Source organism: Peromyscus eremicus, chromosome 12, assembly GCF_949786415.1.
Source record: "Peromyscus eremicus chromosome 12, PerEre_H2_v1, whole genome shotgun sequence".
Lineage (NCBI taxonomy): Eukaryota > Metazoa > Chordata > Mammalia > Rodentia > Cricetidae > Peromyscus > Peromyscus eremicus.
In genome coordinates, this window is record NC_081428.1 from 57,710,703 (window position 1) to 57,732,396 (window position 21,694).

General features: G+C 38.4%; 1 protein-coding gene across 1 annotated transcript in view; it reads left to right on the forward strand.

Moving 5' to 3' along the window:
* The window catches only part of Eaf2 (ELL associated factor 2), a 41,585-nt gene that overhangs the window by 3,804 nt on the left and 16,087 nt on the right, over positions 1-21,694 (forward strand). The window contains exon 3 of the mRNA XM_059277407.1: positions 20,756-20,892. Coding sequence (XP_059133390.1) covers positions 20,756-20,892 — 137 coding nt within the window. The remainder of the gene's footprint in view (positions 1-20,755; positions 20,893-21,694) is intronic.

Consider the following 21,694-nt stretch of genomic DNA (forward strand, 5'->3'; position numbering starts at 1 on the left):
CGTCGGTGAAAATATTTGTACAATTCATAGAATGATGATTGGTTAAAGAGATGGATAAAAATAGAAAGCAAAATCAACATGTTTCAAACTATTTTGGCTGCAATAATTTTAAAATACTTTAATTCATTTAATAGTTTCAAGGAATTGCATAGCAAATGACTTGAAAGTAATTGCAGGGATAAACAAATATTTATAAAATTCCTATTATAAGCCAAATTTTATATCCTGAACTAGGGATGATAATAATAATGTTTCTTGCTTTCTAGTCTGATTTGTCATTGTGAATGGACATGTAAACAAATATCTAATGCTATAAGTTATAAACGCTTATAAAATGCTGTGTCCACGCCTAAACAGAACAAAATACTCTACCCAGTGAAATCTTGGAAAGCTTCATAAAACAAGCAGTCATTGAGCTGAGCCTTTAAGAGACAAAGTGACAGGTAGACAGGAAGTACAATACTGTGGTCAAGCAGAGCATTATATTAAAGGCTCTGAAGCTGCAAAGAGTAAGCCTATGAAGTAAATGACTTATGTGCAATAAATTAAAATGTAATGGAAATAGATTAAAAGGAGTGGAAACTGAAATATAGACTGGATCAAACTGTGAAGTGTATTTTATGTTGAAATTTAAAATTTGTGCTTCATCCTATTGATATTAGAGAAGCATTAGGAAACATTTTAAGTAGAGAAGGATATGGTTAGACTTATGGTTTGGTGGGGAAGAGATTTAGAAAATATGCAAATTGAGCATCTTTATATAAAACACTTGGGATAATAAGTTTTTCCACTTTCTCTCTTTTTTAAAAAAATTTTGGAATATTTGCAAATATATAATGAGATATATTGGGGATAGGACCTACATCTAAAATACAAATTTTTTTTTGATTTTGGTTTTTTGTTTTTTGTTTGTTTGTTTTGTTTGTTTGTTTGTTTTTTCCAGAGCTGAGGACCGAACCCAAGGCCTTGCGCTTGCTAGGCCAGCGCTCTACCACTGAGCTAAATCCCCAACCCTAAAATACAAAATTTGTTCATCTTCCATGTAGACTTTATACACATAGCCTAAAAATAATTGTTTGCCATATTTACAATAACTTTGTATATGAAACAGTCTGTGATTGTAGAATTTTCCACTTATGGTGTCATGTTTGACCTGAAAAGATTAGCATTTTGGAGCATTTCTGATTTTGGAAGTTTGAGTTAGGGAAATTCAAATCTGTAGTTTAGGGACTGGACTGAAAAGAGGAGTTCTGGATCCCATAGCCAAACATTTTCCCTGGTTTTAGAATTTTCCAAATGCGTTCGAGTAACACAACCAATGCTACTTTTGCATAAAATACAAGCTTTCTCAGTTAGAAATTTCTTATTATTCAGGGTTTTTTTTTTCTTTTTTTAAATGCTGGCTTCATCTGTTACAGAGAAAGTTATAGAGAAAACCAACTTCATAATTTTGTGTTCCCTGTAAAGAAAATCCTGAACTTTTTGAGACATTTTGCCTTTAATTTTGTGGTGGGAATAGTTTGGAGATGGCCAATCCACATTGTCTTACAGGGATCAGTGAGCTGGTGTGTCACGGTTATAGGTGCAGCAAGTTTTGTCTTCTAGTCTGCTGTCCTTTCCTTACCTTTGTGACTCAGTACCACTTACTGAGACCCCACTACTATGTCAGATGGAATCAGCTGCTGCTTCCGAAGGTTTTCTTAAGGTAGAGCTCTGTGTGTATATATGAGTTTTTATTGAATATTTCTCATTTGTTTCCATAGGAGCTGAAGAAAGTGAATCAATTCACTATGAGATGTCGTGGATAAGTTAGCTTTTGAAATCCTCTATTATGAAAAATTTTCAGATTCTGGTGTTTCTACACCATTTGTAAACTTATTCAGCAGTTTCAAGCCTTATTTGCTTTATGGTGTTTGTAAGGAACAACCTGGATGAGTCATTCAATTCTATTTTCAGTTTTTATACTCTCACGAAATATGTTTTTAATAGAAATAGTTACACTTTCCAATCCCCTTAAACCCCCCCCCGCCCCTCCCAGCTACCTTCCCTCAACCCCCTCTCATGTCCTCCCTACCTCCCAGCCACTCAAAGAAAAATAGCCACTTAATTTTAAAAGTGACTGAAAATCACTTTAAGTTCCCAATCGGAACTGCTGTCCTGTTGTTTCAGCCTGTGGTGGCATTAATCAGTTCTAGGGCGATTAGTTTGCCCTAGAACTGTAGGTGGGCTGTCTTTGCCATATAGAATATTTGTCTTTCAAATTACAGCCTTCCTATTTCATCCCTTATATTGCTCTCCTATGACAATTCTTCTATGTATTGATAAACATTATTTTGTTCATTCTTACCCTGTTTAGTGAAGAGTTCTGATCTACCACATTTGATTATGGTCTCAGTATAAATCCTCTTAAACAAATGACTGTTAGACTAGGCCTATATTTTCAAATCTATGGCTTATAAATTTCTGAAATGTAAAAAAACAATGGTAGGAATTAACCACCACCTTCCAGGCTCCACATGCATCTGTACTCATGTGCACATACCTACACACACACACACACACACACACACACACACACACACACACAATTTAAAAATAAAATTAATTTTTTAAAACAAGAATGATTTCAGGTTCTGATGGTTCTTTTGGTAAGGCAGATTTTTAAATCCCATTCTTTTTTTGGTATTACCAAATAGAATAAACAAATAAAAATGAAGACTATAGACCAGCTAAATACCGTTCATTTATAAGTTTTATAATCATTTTAAAAAATAATAAATAATAATGATAACAAACATTTATTGGATGTGGAATGGATGGTCCTACACACTGCTTAGTGATCTTCTTATATTACTCACTTAATTTTATTTAATCTCTACAACAAGTACTAGGAGTTAACTCCTCTTTTATAGAGAAGGAAACTGAGGCTTGAAGAGAGTAAATAATTTGCACATAAGTATAAAGCTAATAGGTAACATTCAGGACTCTGCTCCAGTGGGATGTGTGGTTCACCCTATTTTCCGATAGCATACACTTCACGTTGCTCACTCCATGCCAGACACTCTCTCAAGGACTTTAATTTTCATAGTCTGGAATAGTAGTTATTACCATTCCAGTTTTACCTACAAGGAAGGGGCCCAGTGAGGGGCATTATCTCTCCTATTAGTAACTGAAAGAACAGGTCCTCTGGATTCTAAAAATCCCATATTTATTACTTTATTCCATCCCAGGGATCAGATCTGCTCACTCACATTTGCAGCAAAGTTATCTAGCAAGCGGTTGTGATGGGCCTTGCTTTTCCATAAACCATCTGAAACCTCCTCTAACTGGCCTTGCTTGGGTGGCTCTCCTCATTTTTTCCCCTTAGGCAGGTGGGGTGCCTTTGGCCTGCTGGGGCCTGTTCTTCTCCCGTGGGACGTGTTTCCCTCTGAATATCTGCAATTTCTGTTCTCAGTGAGTCTCCTTCTAGGTGGAAGGGAGGGGCTAAGAGGACATGGAGCAGTCTGGAGTTCTAAGAGGTCCCCTGCGTTCTTTCCTGTCCAGCCTGTTTCGGATACTTTTGTTTAAAGACAGTGCACAGTGTACCTGTACACTTAAACAAACTAATAGAGATACTACAAATGTCAAACATGGAATAACAGACAGAATGTTCCTTCTGCAACTTCTGATATGGTGTAGGAAATGAAGTTGAGCTACAAATAAACACTATTTTAAAAGACTTAATTTAAAAAATTAATTTATGTATGTGTGTGTACTTAAGTGTGGCATTAGTGGAGGCCAAAAGAGGGCACTGGATCACCTGGAGCTGAAATTATAGGCATCTGTGAACCTGCAAAGGAGCTGGAAGCTACTCAGGTCTTCTGCAAGAGCAGCATGTGGTCTTAACTATGGAGCCATCTTTTCTGCCCCATAAGTAAACAATTTTGAAGTCAGAATTGAGATCCTGTTTAGAGGATACCACAAAGGGGTTTGTAATATGTGAGAACATACAAAAACAGGAACACCAACTCTTCTCTCTAGCTTTGCCAAGAAAGGGAAGGTCTGAATTTATCTCTTTCTGTTAAGGGGAAAGAAACTCTTTGAGGAGCCCTACTGCCTTCTGAACTCTGACAAGCAGGGGTGGGTGAGCCATTTCTCAGTCAGGAATGACTTAATCGTGGGACATGACTCAACCTTTGGGAAGCTGCTGGACAGATAACTGGACATGTGAGGCTTAGGGGTAATGGTTGTGCATCTGATGTGGCAGAGCAGCTGAGGGACCAGACATCAGGCAGGATAAAGATGATGACCAAAGATACCACCAAAACAGAGTTGCTCACTTAACCAAGTAGGTGAAGGAGCATATAGAGAGTATATGTGAGTTTTATTTCTTCTAATCTAGATTCCCTCTTATTCCAAGAAACACCACCCTCAAATAAGAGATACCACGTTACAAAGTTTGCTTTTAAGTCTCCTTCTTTTCCTCTTTTGTTTTTGTTTTTTGGCTTTTAGTTTTTTTGTTTTTGTTTTTGTTTGTTTTGTTTTTTTTGAGACAGGGTTTCTGTATAGCTCTAGCTGTACTGGAACTCACTCTGTAGACCAGGCTGGCCTTGAACACAGAGATCCACCTGCCTCTGCCTCTTGAGTTCTGGGATTAAAGGCATGGGCCTCCACCATCTGGTATTAAGTCTCCATTTTGATTAAAAAAAAAAAAAAAAGGAAGAGTACTCTGGGTCCAAAATAGCAGCTAATTCTACTTAGCCCTGCTTTATTATATGTATGTAATCATGGGTATATGCTTCATATAAACACAGATTGTTCAATTATAAGTAATAAGTAATCTCTGCACAGCATATCACAATATTATAAAATCCACACATGCACATATGCCACCTGTATTCTATTAAAAGAAATTCAATTATTTTGCCTCAGATCATTTGAGCATTTTAAAAATGGGCCTTGCTGTCCTCATTCCAAATCGTCACTCATGGCTGTGACACACGCTGATGGAATGAGACATGGGAGTTAGAATCTGGACACTAGCAATAAAATTCTTGCTCCACTCTGTGTGACTTAGGGCAGAGATGTCTTTCCTCACAGTGCCGTGTCTTTCCCAATAAACTGAGAATAGGAGTGTCTCAAGGGTCTATAGTAAAGCATGTATGAGATAGCAATACAAAAAAGCCTTTGTAGAGATGGAATCAGATAATGGAGCTGGAGATTCATAGGTCATGTTAGAGAATTGGTGCTTTGTCTTCTATATAGTAGGGAATTGCAGCAGTTTGTGTAGAAAGGGAATTGAAATCATTTTCTTGGCTTCTCCCAAAGTTTCCTTCCCCATCTGAATCCACCTCGTATCTGGTACTCTAGTCTCCTGTCCACTGTTCAGCATCCCTTCAGTTCTAGAAGTAGAACAAGGAAGTTGTTGACAAGTAGCTACAGATACCCCAGAGGTGGTGGACCCATGGAGCCAGTCAGGTTGGACTGGAGTGACCAAACACTTGACTGTTTGATCCTTTTGCATAACAAGTCATAGCTCCATTTCAAAGAAGTTCAAAGTCATAGATCTGGAATTGAACTTCCTGTGTTTAAGTCTGCCTCTGCCACTTACCAACTGTGTAAACTTGGGCAAATTATCAAGCCTTTTGTGCCTCATTTTTTCTCATATAAAGATAACAATTGTCTCACAAAGTTGTTATAAAGATTAAATGAATTAATATGAGTAAAGTGCTTAGAACAGAATGTAGTCCACGGCTACATAAGAATGTGATGCTTATTACCACTTTTTTAAACTATTTTTGTTGTTGTTTCTGTATTGACTTAGAGTGACTTAGAAGACACTGTTAGGAGAGACGACTGTGTGGCTCAGAGGGTGAAAGGTGCTTGCTATGCAAGCCTGGAACCTGATTCAATTCTGGGGACCCACAGAAGGTGGAAGGAGAAAGCTAATACAATAAAGATGTCGTCTGACCATAGATGTGCCACGGAATGCATTCTTTCTCTCTCTGTCTCTGTCTCTGTCTCTGTCTCTGTCTCTGTCTCTCTCTCTCTCTCTCTCTCACACACACACACACACACACACACACACACACACACACACACACACCTTGAATTGAATAAATGGTCTTATTAATAAAAAACCCGGAGCCAGATATTATGGTGAAAGCTGGAAGATCAGAGAAGCAGAACAAGCCACAGCCAACCTCACCTTGACTACTCCTCAGCCGATCCTGTTTCCACGAATCCTCAGAATGAAAGCCTCTGAGTCCTCACCCCTGAGGGTTTTAGTTGAACTGCTTAAAAGCCTCTAGTTCCTTGTCCTCACACCTTCTATACCTTTCTGCTTCCTGCCATCACTTCCTGGGATTAAAGGCATGTGTCCTTCCCAAGCAAAGACATGAGATCTCAAGTGCTGGGATTAAAGGTGTGTGCCACCACACCTGGCTCTGTTCCCAGTGTGGCCTTAAACTCACAGAGATCCAGATGGATCTCTGCCTCCAAAGTGATAGGATTAAAGCTGTGTGTGCCACCATTGTCTGGCCTCTATGTCTAATCTAGTGGCTGTTCTGTTCTCTGACCCCCAGATAAGTTTATTAGAGTGCACAATATATCAATCACATGCACACTATGATAAATAAAAATTTAAAAAGACGCTAGGGGAGAGCATGAGAGGACTGATTCTTCCCAGGCACCCCTTTGGCACCACCACTGATGATGAAGCTTGTACCAGAAGACTCCTCACTCCTGCCTTCTTGTTCCTGTCTTTTCTGGATTATTTGTGCCCCCCACGCAGTTTTTAAAGCCTCATGTAGTACCTTCTGAGGCACACCACCTTCCCCAGTGTCGGTTCCATGCAGTGGAGGCCCCACACTTTAACTGTAATAGAAAGTGGAGGCTTTGGCTCTTGTCCTCACATTAGCCTCTGTCTGAGATTGGTTCTCTCCATAGTAACACATGGCCTTGCCCAGTTCCTGTCTTCAGTCTATTTCCTGTTGCTAACAACGCAATATCATAGTCTAGATAAGTGATGAAGAGAATGTGTTTATTTGGGTTTATCATCCAGAACTGGGATAGCTAGATCATAAGGTAAATCTATGTATACTTTTTTTTTGGGGGGGAACCCCCAAACTGTTTTCCATATAGCTACAATAATCACATTTTACAAATATTTCAGAGGGTTAGTGATGTTGAACATGTTTTCATGTGCTTATTGGCTATTTGTATTTCTTCTTTAGATAGATGTTTATTTGAGTCTATTGATCATTTTACTTGTTTTATTGGGGGATTTTTTTAAACTATTAAGTTTTGGGAATTTCTTCTGTAACCTATGTCAATTTCTCAGCAGTTGTGAACATTGTAATGGTTTTATCCTATTCCACAGGTTATCTCCACACTCTATTGGTCATTTCAACTGTTATACAGATTTTTCTTTTTCTTTTTTTTTTTTTAGCTTAAGCAATCCCACTTCTCTATTTGGTTTTTGTTTTCTGTGCTTTGGACATTTTGTCCAAAAATTCCTTACCAACTACAATGTCCACAAGCATTCCCCTCTGACTTTTTTCTAGTCATTTTATAGTTTCAAGTCTTACACTTAAGTCTTCAATCCATTTTGAGTTGATCTTTATAACTAGTAAGAGGCTGACTTTACTTTTATTATTCTGACTGTGTATATCTAATTTTTTAACAGCATTTCCTTAAGGTTATCTATTTTGCAATGCATATTTTTAGTAACTTTTGTAAAACAAACAAACAAACAAACAATGGGCTCTACTACTGTGTAGCTTATTTCTAGACTGTCTGTTCTATTCCATTGGGTTACGTGTTTGTTTTTGTTAGCACTATGCTTCTTTGATTAGTTCAGCTTTTAGCACTTCTTGTAACTCAAAAATATCATGCTCTGTGTTTTGCTCAAAATAATTGGCTCTTCAGGGATATTTTTGGTTCTCTATAAATTTTGGTTGTTTGACAAATACCATTGGTGTTTTGAGAGGAATTACACTGAATCTATAAATCACTTTGGGTAGCATAGGCATTTTAACAATGTTGATTTTTCTAACCTATGGGTAAGGATATCTTTCTTTTTTTTTTTTGTGTCCTCTTCAGTATTTTTTATCATTTTTCAGACTGTTATTTTTTGGATATTTCATTTAATTAATTACTAGATATATTTTATGGCTTATCGTAAATAGAATTGCTTTCTTGATTACTATTTCAAATAGTTCACTATTGGCATATAGTAACACTAATGACTTTTGTATGTAGATTTTACATCCTGAAACTTTGCTGGATTTATTTATTAGTTCTAATAGCCTTGGTAACATTTTTGTGTCTCTCTGTATGGAAGATCATGTCACCTTCAATGATTATTTGATTTCTTTTCAAAGAGTCAACTCACAGTTTCATTAATCTTTGAGTTTTTTTCCCTTTTGTGTGTGGTGTGTATATATCAGTTTCATTTATTCCCCTTCTTTGCCGTATGGCCCTGGTGAGGTCCAGCATGTGCTGAATAAACATGGTGAAAGTGGGCATCCTTGCCTTGTTCCTGATCTTATAGAGAAAGCTCCTCTCTTCTCTATTATGTGATGTTAGTTTATTGGCTTATTATACATGTCCTTTAAAATGCCATATTTCTTGTATATTAGGTTTGCTCAACGTTTCTATCATGAAGCAATTTTGAATTTTATTGAATGCCTTTCCTGTAGCAATTGAGATGTTAACATGGTTTTGTCCTTAATTATATTGATGTCAGATTTATTGATTTACATATACTGAACCATCCTGATACCTCTAGAATGAATCGCACTTGATCAAGGTGAATGATTTTTTAATGTATTATTGGATTCAATTCTCTAGTATTTTGTTCAGGAGCCTTATATCTGTTATTAATCACACTGATCTGTAATTCTCTTTTTCTATTTTGTTTTTTCCAGTTTGGGTATCTGGGTAGTTCTGGCTTCACAGAATGTATTTATGAGAACTACTTCCTGTTCTACTTTTTGGAGAATTTTATTAGTTCTTTAACTGGCAGAATTCTGCAGTGAATCCTTGTCCTGGGCTTTTTTTTTTCTTTTTTTTAATGGGAAGATTTTTACTACTAATTCAATCCCATTAGTTGGATTTTATTGATTCAGGGTTTCTATTCAATCTTGATAAGATGTATATATTGAAGAATTTATCTCTTTATTCTAGATTATCAAAGTTGTTAGCATGTAGTTTATAATAATCTCTATCTTTTACATTTCTGTTGTGTCCATCGTAATGGCCTCTTTAAAAAAAATCTACTTTAGTCTTCTCTCTCCTTTTCTTAGGCCAGCTAAGAGTTTGTTCCTATTGTCTGTCTTTTTAATGAGACACTCATAGCTTCATTGATCTTTGGAATTATCTTTTTTGGTGTACATTGATTTCTCCTTTGATGTTTACTCTTTTATTTGGTTTACTAATTTGGGGTTGACTTTGCTGTTGTTTTTCTGGTTCCTTAAAATGCAGTGGTAGATTGTTTATTTTAGGTCTTTCTACTATCTCTCAGCTTTGGAGAATATATCCCTTCTGCACATCTGCAGGATAGCTTTGAACAGTACAGTACCTACTGTCAAGAGACTGACAGCTTTCAGTACCAGAAAGATTGCTGGGAAACCTGCTGTCAGACTAAGTGGGCATCTTTATGTGTTAGTGGTTTCTTTTCTCTTTCAACCTTCAGAATATTCTTATCTTTTTCCTGTGACAGCTTGATTGCCTTTTACCTTGGCAGAAAGGTATCTCTTGGTAGACTTGATTGAATTAGATTTGACTGGTGACTGTTCACCTTCCTGTACCTGGACTTCTGAATTCTTCTCCAGGTTTGTTAAGCTTTCTGTTTTTAATTTGAATAGGCTTCTACCAGTTTGGAATTATCATCAGTTCCTTCTTAAGCTGTAATAACCCAAATGTCTGCTTTCTAGTTTCCTTAAATTTTTTAATTTATGTATTTTATTTTATGTGCATGACTGTTTTGCCTGCATGTATGTGTGACTGGTGCCATGGAGGTCAGGAGAAGGCATCAGATCCCCTGGAACTGCAGTTACAGGTGGTTATGAGCCACCATGTGGATGCTGAGAACTGAACAAGAGCAACACGTGCTCTCAATCACTGATTAACATAGTGATGATTTTTATTTTACAACTTTGGGTAATGTGGGCATTTTAACAATATTATTTTTTTGAATTTATGGGTACACGGTAGCTCTGATTTCTATGTCTTCTTCAATATCTTTTATCAGTGTTTCACACTTTATTATTACCAATCATCTGTATATTTTCAAGTAGATGTTTTCAAGCATACTAATTCTTTCTTCTGTTTCAACTATTCTGTTGTTGATACCTCCTGTATTGCATTGTTAATCTTCCTGAGTGAATTTTCAGCTCAAGGATTTCTATTTTCAAAAACAGTTACCATGTCTTTTAAATTTTTCTGTTAGACTGTTAAGCCATTTCTTTGTGTTTCCATTGAGATTGTGAGGTTGTTAGTTTCTTTGAAACAGTAGTTTGAAATTCTCCATCTGAGAATCCCCTGTACTGATCACTTGCTGGCACTTTATTTTGAGTTGTAGGTTTATATTTCCTGAAACCATGTACTTGTTAGTGTGCGACATCATCTAGGCATTAAAGAATCGGTCATCTGTTTCACTTCCTGATTTGACACCCCTCATCCACCTCCAGAAATTCTAAGCAGTTTTTCCATATTCTCTGAGCCTGTGTTCATTCCTGATATGTCAACACTAGATGGTGCCCAAGTCCAAGTTTTCCCAGAAGTTGGCTGTTTGTGTGTTGTCCTATTTTAGTACTAGGAGGCGATCTAAGCCCAGATTTATACTAAATACAGCGTTGGTGTTCTGTTCAGAAAGAAATAGGAGAGTATCGGGAAAGACTTATCTGTTCCTACAAATATATTCCTGGGTCCAAGGTAGGCCAGATGCCTCATGTACAGTAGTCTGTAGTCAGAAACAGGAGGATTCTGCTTCGCTCTAGGTACTCACTGTGGATAGACTGAACCTAGGTTTCTATGTGATGCCTCTGAGCCCATGCTTCATCAGCATAAAACTTGATTAGAACCAAGGCCCAAGCTGCTATGGGCTGTTTGTTCTAAAATGAACTTGTGATCCAGAACTACTAAAATCAATCACAGCTGCTGTTAGCTGACAGTGAAGTCCAATAGAATGAGACTGCACATTTTCCCTTGGAACTGTAGCTGTTCACAGACAGGCCTGAGGATGGGACCATCAGTATTTGCCCAGTGTCAGGTGTCACCAGCACTGAATTCCAGGGCAAAATCTTGTACTTGCTATTATGTCTTATTCCCACTGAGGAAAGTCTTACAAAGTGCTTTGCAGCTTGAAGTTGGGATAGTGTTAGGGAAGGTAGCCCGTGGGCCACCAGGTTGATGTTATCAAGCTAGATCACATGAGTCACACAGCTACAAGGACCTGTGCAGCCTCTAGGTGTGCTGGTGTTCACAGTGGAGCTGATGATTATGCAGATCACACCAGTGTGCGGGCCCACTAGAGCACGAATCTCAACCACATATGAGGTCCTATAGCCTTGTCTATAAGCTTTGGCCTTGTGATATCAATAACATCTATGCACCTGGAGATGGAGAAACAGTCTCTTAGCTATGAAGGCAGCTGTTAGTTGGGTTGCAGCTATAAGATCCTGCACCTTAAGAAGGAGATTATTGTACCCCAAGTTCACACCATGGCTAGAACTGATACATTCAAAACTGTCCAGTCCCTTCAACATACATGTCTGTCTGTACCTCATGCAAGGGCCAATCTAGAGTTTCTGAGTTCAAGGCCTTTAGTTTTTCTGGATCTCAGTGTGGTGGGTCTGGCACTGTGCTCAAGACAGTTTCTGCTCCCCAATGGATAGAGTTCTGCTTTTTGTCAACCGACAATGCGAGAGATGTCTGACCTAACAGGGTTCCACTGGTTCAATCCTAGGTATTAGCCATGTGGGAGGGATCATGGGGCTTTGCTCAACACTGTAACTCACTAGGATGGGTCTCATACTGGTTTTTAAGTCTGTGGATTGGACTGAGTTCTCTCTCCTTACCCGAAACTGGAGGTGTGTTTCTCTCTGCAGGGTTCCTTACAGTTGGCATGCAGGGTGATTCTGACAATTCTTTCCTGCTTGCTTCAGTATGTCCTTTTGTTTCATTACACAAAAACAGGTAGGCTGGTCTCTCACCTTATTCTCTTAGCTCTTTGGACGATAGTTTGGTGTATGAATAGCTGTTCAACTTGGTGTGTCTACAGGGCAAGATCTTATTAGACATCATCTTGCTCCTTAACTTTTATTATTTGGTCCTGGGGTTGAATCCAGGGCCTTGAAAATGGTATAGCAGGTATTCTATCAATGGGCTATAACCCCAGCCTGCCTTATTTATCCTTTTATATACTTTATTAGTTTTGCTAAGCATCTGTTCTTTTAAAAATTATCATTAATTTGTGTTAATTTCCCTTTCCTGTTAGTCATAATCGGACCTGTAATTCTCTGTTATTTATGAAAACTGCACTCCTTCAGCTATTATGAAATCACAACAGAGGGTGTTGGGGATCCGTTATTGTCCTTATGAAATCTCCCCTCCTTCTTCCCATTGCTCTTCCCTTCCACCTTGGCCAAACACCCAAGTGTTGTCAATGTAGCATTTCATTGCAAAATATCTTTAAATAAAGAAGTTTTAGCTTTCACATTATATGCTCATGTAGCCTATTCCTATCTATTTAAAATTAATTATGTATAAATGACCAAATTCCTTTGCTCAACACTGCTATGGCTTCATTCTCTTATACTGAGGTTTTGTTCTAATTCATTTGTCCATGCTTAAGAGTCTTTGCTTGACTTTTTCTTTCTCAGATAAGCCATGCCCCCACTTATTTCATATTTTCTCTTGCAGTATATCTTTTGACTGACCACTTTAAGTCGATTATCTATACTGTGTCACGAATGCCTGTAATAATTGTCTGTAAAGAGAAAAGGTTTCTTTCAATTTATGGTTTCATTGTACTACTTTTAGTCAGAGCAAAAAAAGAGTATCTCATAGCTAGAGAAGAACAGAATCCTCAAATCTTCTAGACTATTCTTCAGTGCCTGAAAACCTCCCACAAGGTTCCACCTCTCCAAGGCTTTCCCTTCCCAGTAGCACCAAGCTAGGGACCAATCCTTCGATACATGGTCCTTTCAGGAACATTTCAGATCCAACTGTAGCATTCTACCCTGCTTCCCCAAGGCTCAAATCTATGTCTTAATGCTAAGTACATTTAATGCACCTCAAAGAGTCTCCAGAGTGTTAAATGTTCAAAAGTCCAGGTCCAAAGTCTGTTCTGAGACACAAGGCAAATTCAGCTGTGAGGTCCTGCAAAAATAAAAAATAAAGTTACATGTTTCCATTGGAATAAAGTAAACAAACATTCCCCTTCTAAAAGTGAAGAAAAGGAAACATCAAGAAGGAATGAGCCGGGCGGTGGTGGCGCACGCCTTTAATCCCAGCACTCGGGAGGCAGAGGCAGGCGGATCTCTTTGAGTTCGAGGCCAGCCTGGTCTCCAAAGCGAGTTCCAGGAAAGGCGCAAAGCTACACAGAGAAACCCTGTCTCGAAAAACAAACAAACAAACAAACAAACAAAACAAAACAAAAAAAAACAAAAAAAAGAAGAAGGAATGAGATCAAAATGCAGCAGATATACATTAAATCCTAAATCTTTATGCTTAGCATCCAGGGCACACCATGGTAGGATGTTGGCTCCCAAGGACTTGGACAACTCCATCCTCTACAGTCTTGATGGCTGCAGCCCACGTGGCCACACTTCTAGGCTCTGCTCACTGATTGCAGTTTCATGTGGCAGGCATTCTTTCCTTCCTGGGTCTCCACTGTAGCTTCAGCCTTACTTTCCCAGATCTATGTTCCATCCTGTCAGGGGCCGCTTGCCGCGACTCAGACCCTGCCAGGACGCTACCTGTTTCCCCAGAATTTCCTTTGAAATCTCACTGGAATCCTACATTATCCCATAACTTTTATATTCTGTGTGTTAACAAAACCTAAATCATACAAATGAGGCCATTGAGGTGCCCATAGCCTCTGAGCTCCTTACCAATTTAAGCAGACCTAAGTGAGCAGGGTGCCCTGGGAAATCTCTTCTCAAAGACTATGCTCTAGGAAATGTTTGAAACAAATTTACATTCTTTATATCTCTGCGTCCTTGATGGCTGTGACCTCATGAATTTCAGAAAAGCCCTCAGGCGTCTTTCTTTCTGTCCAGGTGCAAAGCATTTGACTTCTTCCTACTAATACTGATCTCTCCAGCAGCTGCCCTTTCTGTGCACCCTTTCTAGCTAAACTGCAAGTTTCCCAAATCATTATATTCCATTCTTTTTTTGTCCTCACCTCTCACTACAAATCTGGCTAAAAGCAGCTATAATCTAGGGACTTTGCTGCCTTGAAATTTCCCCCTCCTGCAAACTCTCAGGGAATAGACAAACAATGTGGGCATATATTTACCGTGATGTATTATAACAAGGATGGCCTCTAGTCCAATTCTCAACAGAATGCCATTTCTATCTCAAACCTCATTAATGGCATCCTTACTATCCCATATTTCTTCTGTAACTGTAGTCATAGCAATGACCCCACTTCCCAGAACCCGTTTCTTAGGTTAGTCAGCTTTCCATTAATTTCCGTTAAGAACCCCCTGACAGAATCAGTTTATAAAGAGAAAAGAATAATTTGGGGCCATGGTTTTAGAGGTTTCACTTTGTGATCAAGTTGATCTATCGTTTTTATCCTTCTTATCTGAGGACAACCATCATAGTGGGAGTGCATAACGGTGGGGGGGGGGGTTACTTCACCTCCTAGGTGCAATAAATAAGTAAATGCATAAATAAGAGAGTAAGAGGAGGTATTGGAGACCCCAAAAGCCCGAAGGGCATAGCCCTAATAACCAGAGCCTGCCACTAGACCCCACCATTGTAGGTTTCCACCATTTCCTGATAGCACCACTACAGTATGTGATGAGACTTTAATTTATAGGGCTTTGGCAGATATTCAAGATCCAAACGATCACACATACAAACCAGCTATGTGTCATTCTACACAGTTTGTGAATGCTGTGTAGATTGGAGGACGTTGGAGAAAAAAATGAAAATGTCATGAAGGACCCCATGAATTGTATCCTGAGTACATAAAGATTTTAAATACATAGAGATTTAAATCACAGGAATGATATGGTTTGATTTGCCTGTCAGCATAATGAATAACAAAATTAGAAAGAGAATGATGTCAATAATGAAGGTGAAATGTTGATTGAGAGCTCAAGTTGACTAATAGTGAATGTGGAGATGTACGAAGTATTCAATAGTTATTTTTGAGGCAAGGATAATTCATATACTTACAAGTTACTTGGTACTTTAAGGAAATGAGCAGAAAACTTAAGTTTAAAGTTTAGGAGTGGTAGGGCTGGAGAGGGCTCAGCAGTCAAGAGCACTAGCTGCTCTTTCATGGGATCCTGGTTCAATTCCCAGCACCCACATGACAGCTCACTGTCTATAACTCCAGTTCCAGGGGATCTGATGCCCTCTTCTAACCTCTGTGGGCACTGGGCACACACATGGTGCACAGGCATACATGTAGACAAAATACCCAGACCCATAAAATAATACAATTTTTAAGGAGAAAATTTTTAAAGATTTGAAATGGTGTTCAATTTGATGATGAAGAAAGTTTATAAACTTTTTTAAATTATAGAAACTATGAGAAATTGTGAGCTATGATCAGAAGTTGTTCATGTTCTTATTCAACAGCCAGTGTGTGTTTGTATGGTCTTAGCACTGGGAACAATTTAAAGAATTAATGATTCAGTTCTTATTCTAAGAGCTCAGAGCACAATAATACACTGTAACTTTAGACTGTATTCTACTCTAAGGAGTAATAAGCATCTCTAAGGAAAATAGATTGTACAAATCTGTTGTCAACTATAGCTCGGCATTCATAAGTTTCTATTTTAGGGTAGTTCACTGACTTGTTTTTTAGCCAAGTCTGAAAATCAACTCTCCAGCTGAGTAGACCTTGTTTTTGTTTGTTTGTCTTTGTTTTTGTTTTTTGTTTGGGGGGATTTTTTTGTCATAACCACACTCCTGGCTCTCTATCTCAGCAGGGCCATGGATAAGTGTTCCACACATCACCCTTCTGGATTCAGACCAGCTAGATTTCTACTTATGTTCTATGTCTTCTTGGTTTCTGTAGATCACTTTAGTCTTAAGGAAAAGCCAATAAAGTTGTTCCTTCCTTTATTTCTCCTTCATCGTTTCCAGTCCACACCTATCACAAGTCCTTAACCTGTTTGTGTCATTCCCAATCACCAAATTTATTTCATACTGCTTTCAGTGGACATTTAGTAGAGCTCTAATAATTATTAACACGTTTAACATGATGGGCCTTTAGCTTTCTTAAGTCACCTTTTTCTAATCCAATTGTTTTATTGTCCTTGAAAAAATTAGTGTTAAACCTCTTTAAAATGTGAAGACACTTTTTATAAAATTCAAAAATAGGTGAACTATGTTTAGGGGTTATATATGTGAGACTAAGAGGATAACAAAATTTCTTCAGGTTTGGAGGTGGGCAGTGACAAAAAATAAGGGACGTTGCAGAATGATAGTAATGGGCTGAGTTTCTTTAGTGTGTGTGTGTGTGTGTGTGTGTGTGTGTGTGTGTGTGTGCATTTGCACAGGTACTCATGCACTTGCACATGAACTTGGGTTGAGGATGGAGATCATCGTCACATTTTATTTCTTAGGAGCCAATTACCTTACTTTTTGAGGCTCACAGATTAGGTTAGGCTACCTGGCCCTCAAACTCCAGAGATCTGCCTGTCTCTTCTCCAGTGTGAGATCACAGATATGCACCACCATGCCCACCTATGTGGGTGCTAGGGGTTGGACTCAGGTCCTCACACTGCATGGCAAACATTTACCAAGTGAGCTATCTCCCATTCTCTCTTTAACTCTTTACATAACTCTAACATGCTGTGGGATGGTCTGTATGTCAAGTGTGTTGCTGATTGGTCAGTAAATAAATCACTGATTGGCCATTGGCTAGGCAGGAAGTATAGGCGGGACAAGGAAAAGAATTCTGGGAAGTGGAAGGCGGAGAGAGGGACACTGCCAGCCGCCATCAGGACAAGGAAGATGTAAAGTACCGGTAAGCCACAAGCCATGTGGCAAAGTAAAGATTAATAGAAATGGGCTAAATATAAGAGTAAGAGCTAGACAATAACAGGCCTGAGCTAATGGCCAAGCAGTTTATATAATGTAAGAGTTCGTGTGTTTATTTTATAAGTGGGCTCTGGGACTGGCGGGACTTGGTGGTGGGAGCTGGAGAGAAATTCTCCAGCAACAAATGGCGCCCAACGTGGGGCAAGAGTTTCCACCTAAAAACTGAGAAAAAAGATTCTAAAACGGAGCTAAAAACAGTTCCTAATTGTCTCTCTCAAATAAGCGGCAGCTGCCGGTTTGAGCTACTGGCGGGTTCCTAGCGTGCGCTCTCGACCTGCAGTATGGTGGGAATGAGGCCTCTGCAAGTAGCACATTAAACTGTGTGGTGAATTTAGCCTTTGCTAGTACAAAACAAAAAAAGAGGTTTCTGGGCTACACGCTACTTTGGTAAAAGTGTAGACCCACTATTTCTGAGAGTTATGGCTCCCAGAGCTGGCGGAAAGCGGCCCGCCGCCATGTTGGGAAGCTGAAATGGGCGGAGCCAGCAGCCACTGCGCCGTTTCAGGCTTAGAAGGCTGCAATTTAAAGCAATAGGCTCAAGCTAATATAAAAAAATAAGCCACGTAAAGATGGCTACCACACAGAGAATCTGGATTATGTTCTCTTTGATATTTGTAACTGCAGAAAAACATTTGATTGTAAAAGCTGTTGAGTTATGCCAAAATGTATATTTTAAAGGTACCTTGACTTCAAAATTTGGATATAAGGATATGTTGCTTTGGAAAAGAGTCTCTGCTCTTGTTTCCACAGAAAGCCAGAGACTATGGATTTGTTCCAGATTAAGATACGTCAGGTTTGACCAGCCAAGACCCCCTGAAAGGTCTCCAATGACACCATGGCCCAGATGATTCAACATCCAGAATGGTTTCAAGTCAACTGGCTCAGATATACAGCCTCACGGACTACTCCATGATCCTAAAATTTTCTTTCTGTCTCCAGAAGATACAGCGCCCCCCTCCAGCAGGAAGTAGTAAGAAAAGCTACGCCCAAATTCCCAAATATACCAAGCTGGCTTTAGAGATGGAATTGGCTCACTCCCCCTCTAAACCCAGACATATTGCTCAAAAAAAAAAAAAATGGTTAAGAGATTCTTGTGTCCCAAATCAGAAGAGCCCTCTGGTGTGGGACAGAGAAAAAACAATATTTTTATTTAAATCAGGTTGATTATAAATACAATCTCTTTCTAAAGAAAAAAAGGGGATAGTTTAGATATGATAGGATGAAAGGGTAGATTAATGAACCTACTTTTAAAGAGTAACAACTTGTTTAAAATGTTTTACATTGCTACAGATTTTAGTTTATTGATACAAATTTAAACTTAATTTTGTTTTACTGTATATATATTTCTATTCTTGTTTGAGGTATTATGTTTATGTAACTCATTTAAAATTATAATGGATAATTAAAAAATAGATTAATAATTAGTCATCTATGATAATCATATTTGTAGCCATGTTAGTTAAGTCTTCTAGGTATACATAGTTATATTTCAGATAGATAGGTAGTCTTCAAACACTTCAAAGACCTACAGAATATGGCATTTAAAATGTTTTAAAAATTTAGACTTTTTGGACAGTGAGACATGTCTGCTCCTGACAGCACCGATTTACTTCAGAGAGGAGGATGGGCATCGAAGACACTCCATACGGAGTTTATCTTCACCTTGACAAAAATAGCCATTTGGGCAAGAAACTGTTCTTGCCTGGACTGCCTGATCAACTGGACATGCAGGACCCATACAAAGGTGACCACTAAACTTTGCTTGACAAAATGGTCCTTCAGGTTCCTGCTTTGCAGAGAAAACTGCCAGACATTCTACAGGACACAGAGAAAAGTGAATAAGAGACTCTAGGCCTGTGGGCTGAAGACAGATGCCCCAACCTTACAAGAGAACTTTGAATGACTGTCCAGGCTGTCAGCTGTCTCTGTCTACCCTACAAGACTCCTAAAAGTTGCTTATATCCTTCTCCATTTCTCAGGTAGTAGTATATCCTTCTGAGGTCTTTGATGTGGTTAAAGACTAGATACTTACAATTTTCCTTAGTTATAATAAAAGATAAGTTAGATATAAAACTTTAAACTTACAAATATAAGATAGATAGGATCTCTTCTTTAATATTGTAACTGTAATTCTTGCTTGATAATTGTTTTGTTATATGTAATTTTACTATGTTAAAGTTAAAACCTTCCTTTTTAAGAAAAGAAAAGGGGAAGTGCTGTGGGATGGTCTGTATGTCAAGTGTGTTGCTGATTGGTCAGTAAATAAATCACTGATTGGCCATTGGCTAGGCAGGAAGTATAGGCGGGACAAGGAAAAGAATTCTGGGAAGTGGAAGGCGGAGAGAGGGACACTGCCAGCCGCCATCAGGACAAGGAAGATGTAAAGTACCGGTAAGCCACAAGCCATGTGGCAAAGTAAAGATTAATAGAAATGGGCTAAATATAAGAGTAAGAGCTAGACAATAACAGGCCTGAGCTAATGGCCAAGCAGTTTATATAATGTAAGAGTTCGTGTGTTTATTTTATAAGTGGGCTCTGGGACTGGCGGGACTTGGTGGTGGGAGCTGGAGAGAAATTCTCCAGCAACACTAACATAATAGAAAAATAAACTGTTACTGAGCAATTACTCACTTACCACTCCCTTCTGCTGTTTTAAAGAAGAATCCTAAAATGTAACTCATTTCTTGAATCAGTGTTTATGCATTGTTAAGAAAAAACTTTTCAATTTTTTGTTAACTATATGTTGTTATCACACTTAAGAGAATTAATAAGATTTGATCTTTATTGACATTTTCTTGATTATCTGAAAATAGGAATATGATTAAAATTTCTGTTTCCTCGCCTGTAAATATATATTTAGATTAGATTAGATTAAATCCCAATTGCCTAATGCAAATAGAACAATTCTTAGTGTTTCAGGGTAATTATCTCTTCCTTTTCCTTTCTTTAATGACAGCAGGTTTGAGATCTCAGCTTGTGTGTGTGTGTGTGTGTGTGTGTGTGTGTGTGTGTGTATGTGTGCATGCACATGTCCATGTGTGTGTGTGTACATGCCCATGTGTGTGTGGACTTAAAGCTTCATACATGCTAGGAGGTGCCGTACCACTGATCTGCATCCCCAGTCCACTTCTTCAGATTTTATCTTGAGAGAGGATCCCTCTAAGTCACCTAACCTGGCTTTGATCTCATTCTGTAATTCAGACAGGCTTTAAACTTGGGACCCTCCTGACTCAGCCTCCTGAGTGGCTGGAAATAGAGGCCTACTTTACCAGGTCTGCCTTGATCTCAGCCTTTTAAAAACCCTTTTATCTTTGTATTTCTATTTTTAAGCCACATTGTCTTTAAGGGTAGTAAGTTTAAATAGTTTTCAAGTGACTTGATATATAGCATGGATTGAGAAACAGTACCAGAAAAACTCAACACCCATCTCAATTGAATTGTTATGATAAATTTCAAGTAACATGGTTAACTTTTTAAACAGGGTTCAACTCCACCAGTCACAGTTTTCAAAGGCTCCAAGAGGCCTTACTTAAAAGAATGCATTTTGATTATTAACCATGATACTGGGGAATGCCGCCTAGAAAAGCTCAGCAGCAACATCACTGTGAAAAAAACAAGGTAGGCGGTGTATTGAAATATATTACTCTTCCAACATATACATTTCTAAGGAAAAAGAATTAATGGATTAAGTCAAGTTATAGTAGAGGGTGTGTTTAATAAAAAAAAAAAAAAAAAAACCTTTGAAGTGGGGCTGCAAAGATGGCTCAGCTGTAATGAGTACTTGCTATGAGAGCGTGAGGACTAGAGTTCAAGTCCCAGTACCTGTGTAACAAGCCAGACATATCACATACACGTCTGTAACCTCAGCACGGCAGCAGTTTGAAACAGGAGGATCCTGAGCTTGTTGGTCTCCACCCTAGTCAAAAAATGCAAGTTGTAGGCTGAAAGAGAGACCCTACCTCAAATAACTAGGTGGATAGTGGTAAAGCAGCGTACTCCATGCCCACTAATGCACATGTGATGTATACATACTCCACAAACACAGACATATGCACATATACAAAGAGACACGTGAAAAGGTAAAAATTTTTAAATTTCCTTAAATCTTTTTCTAAGTTTAAGTTTAGTGATAATCCTTAGTGAAAAGATCTTACCACACTGCCTTGTGATGTATGAAATGCTTTCTATGTGTGTAAGTATACCTTTTGTAGATACTTTTAGAGACTTGGACTGAACAGACCCATTCTACACTATCCAGAATAATTTCGTCTTTATTACTAAAATGTGTTGAGCACTTGGGACATGGAAATCACTAGGAGAAGGAAAGTTTGCTGTATGAAGACTAACCATAAGACTTCTACACTTTATACATTTTTTAATCATCTAAACAGATCAGTTAATTTAAAATTCAGTAAGAAAA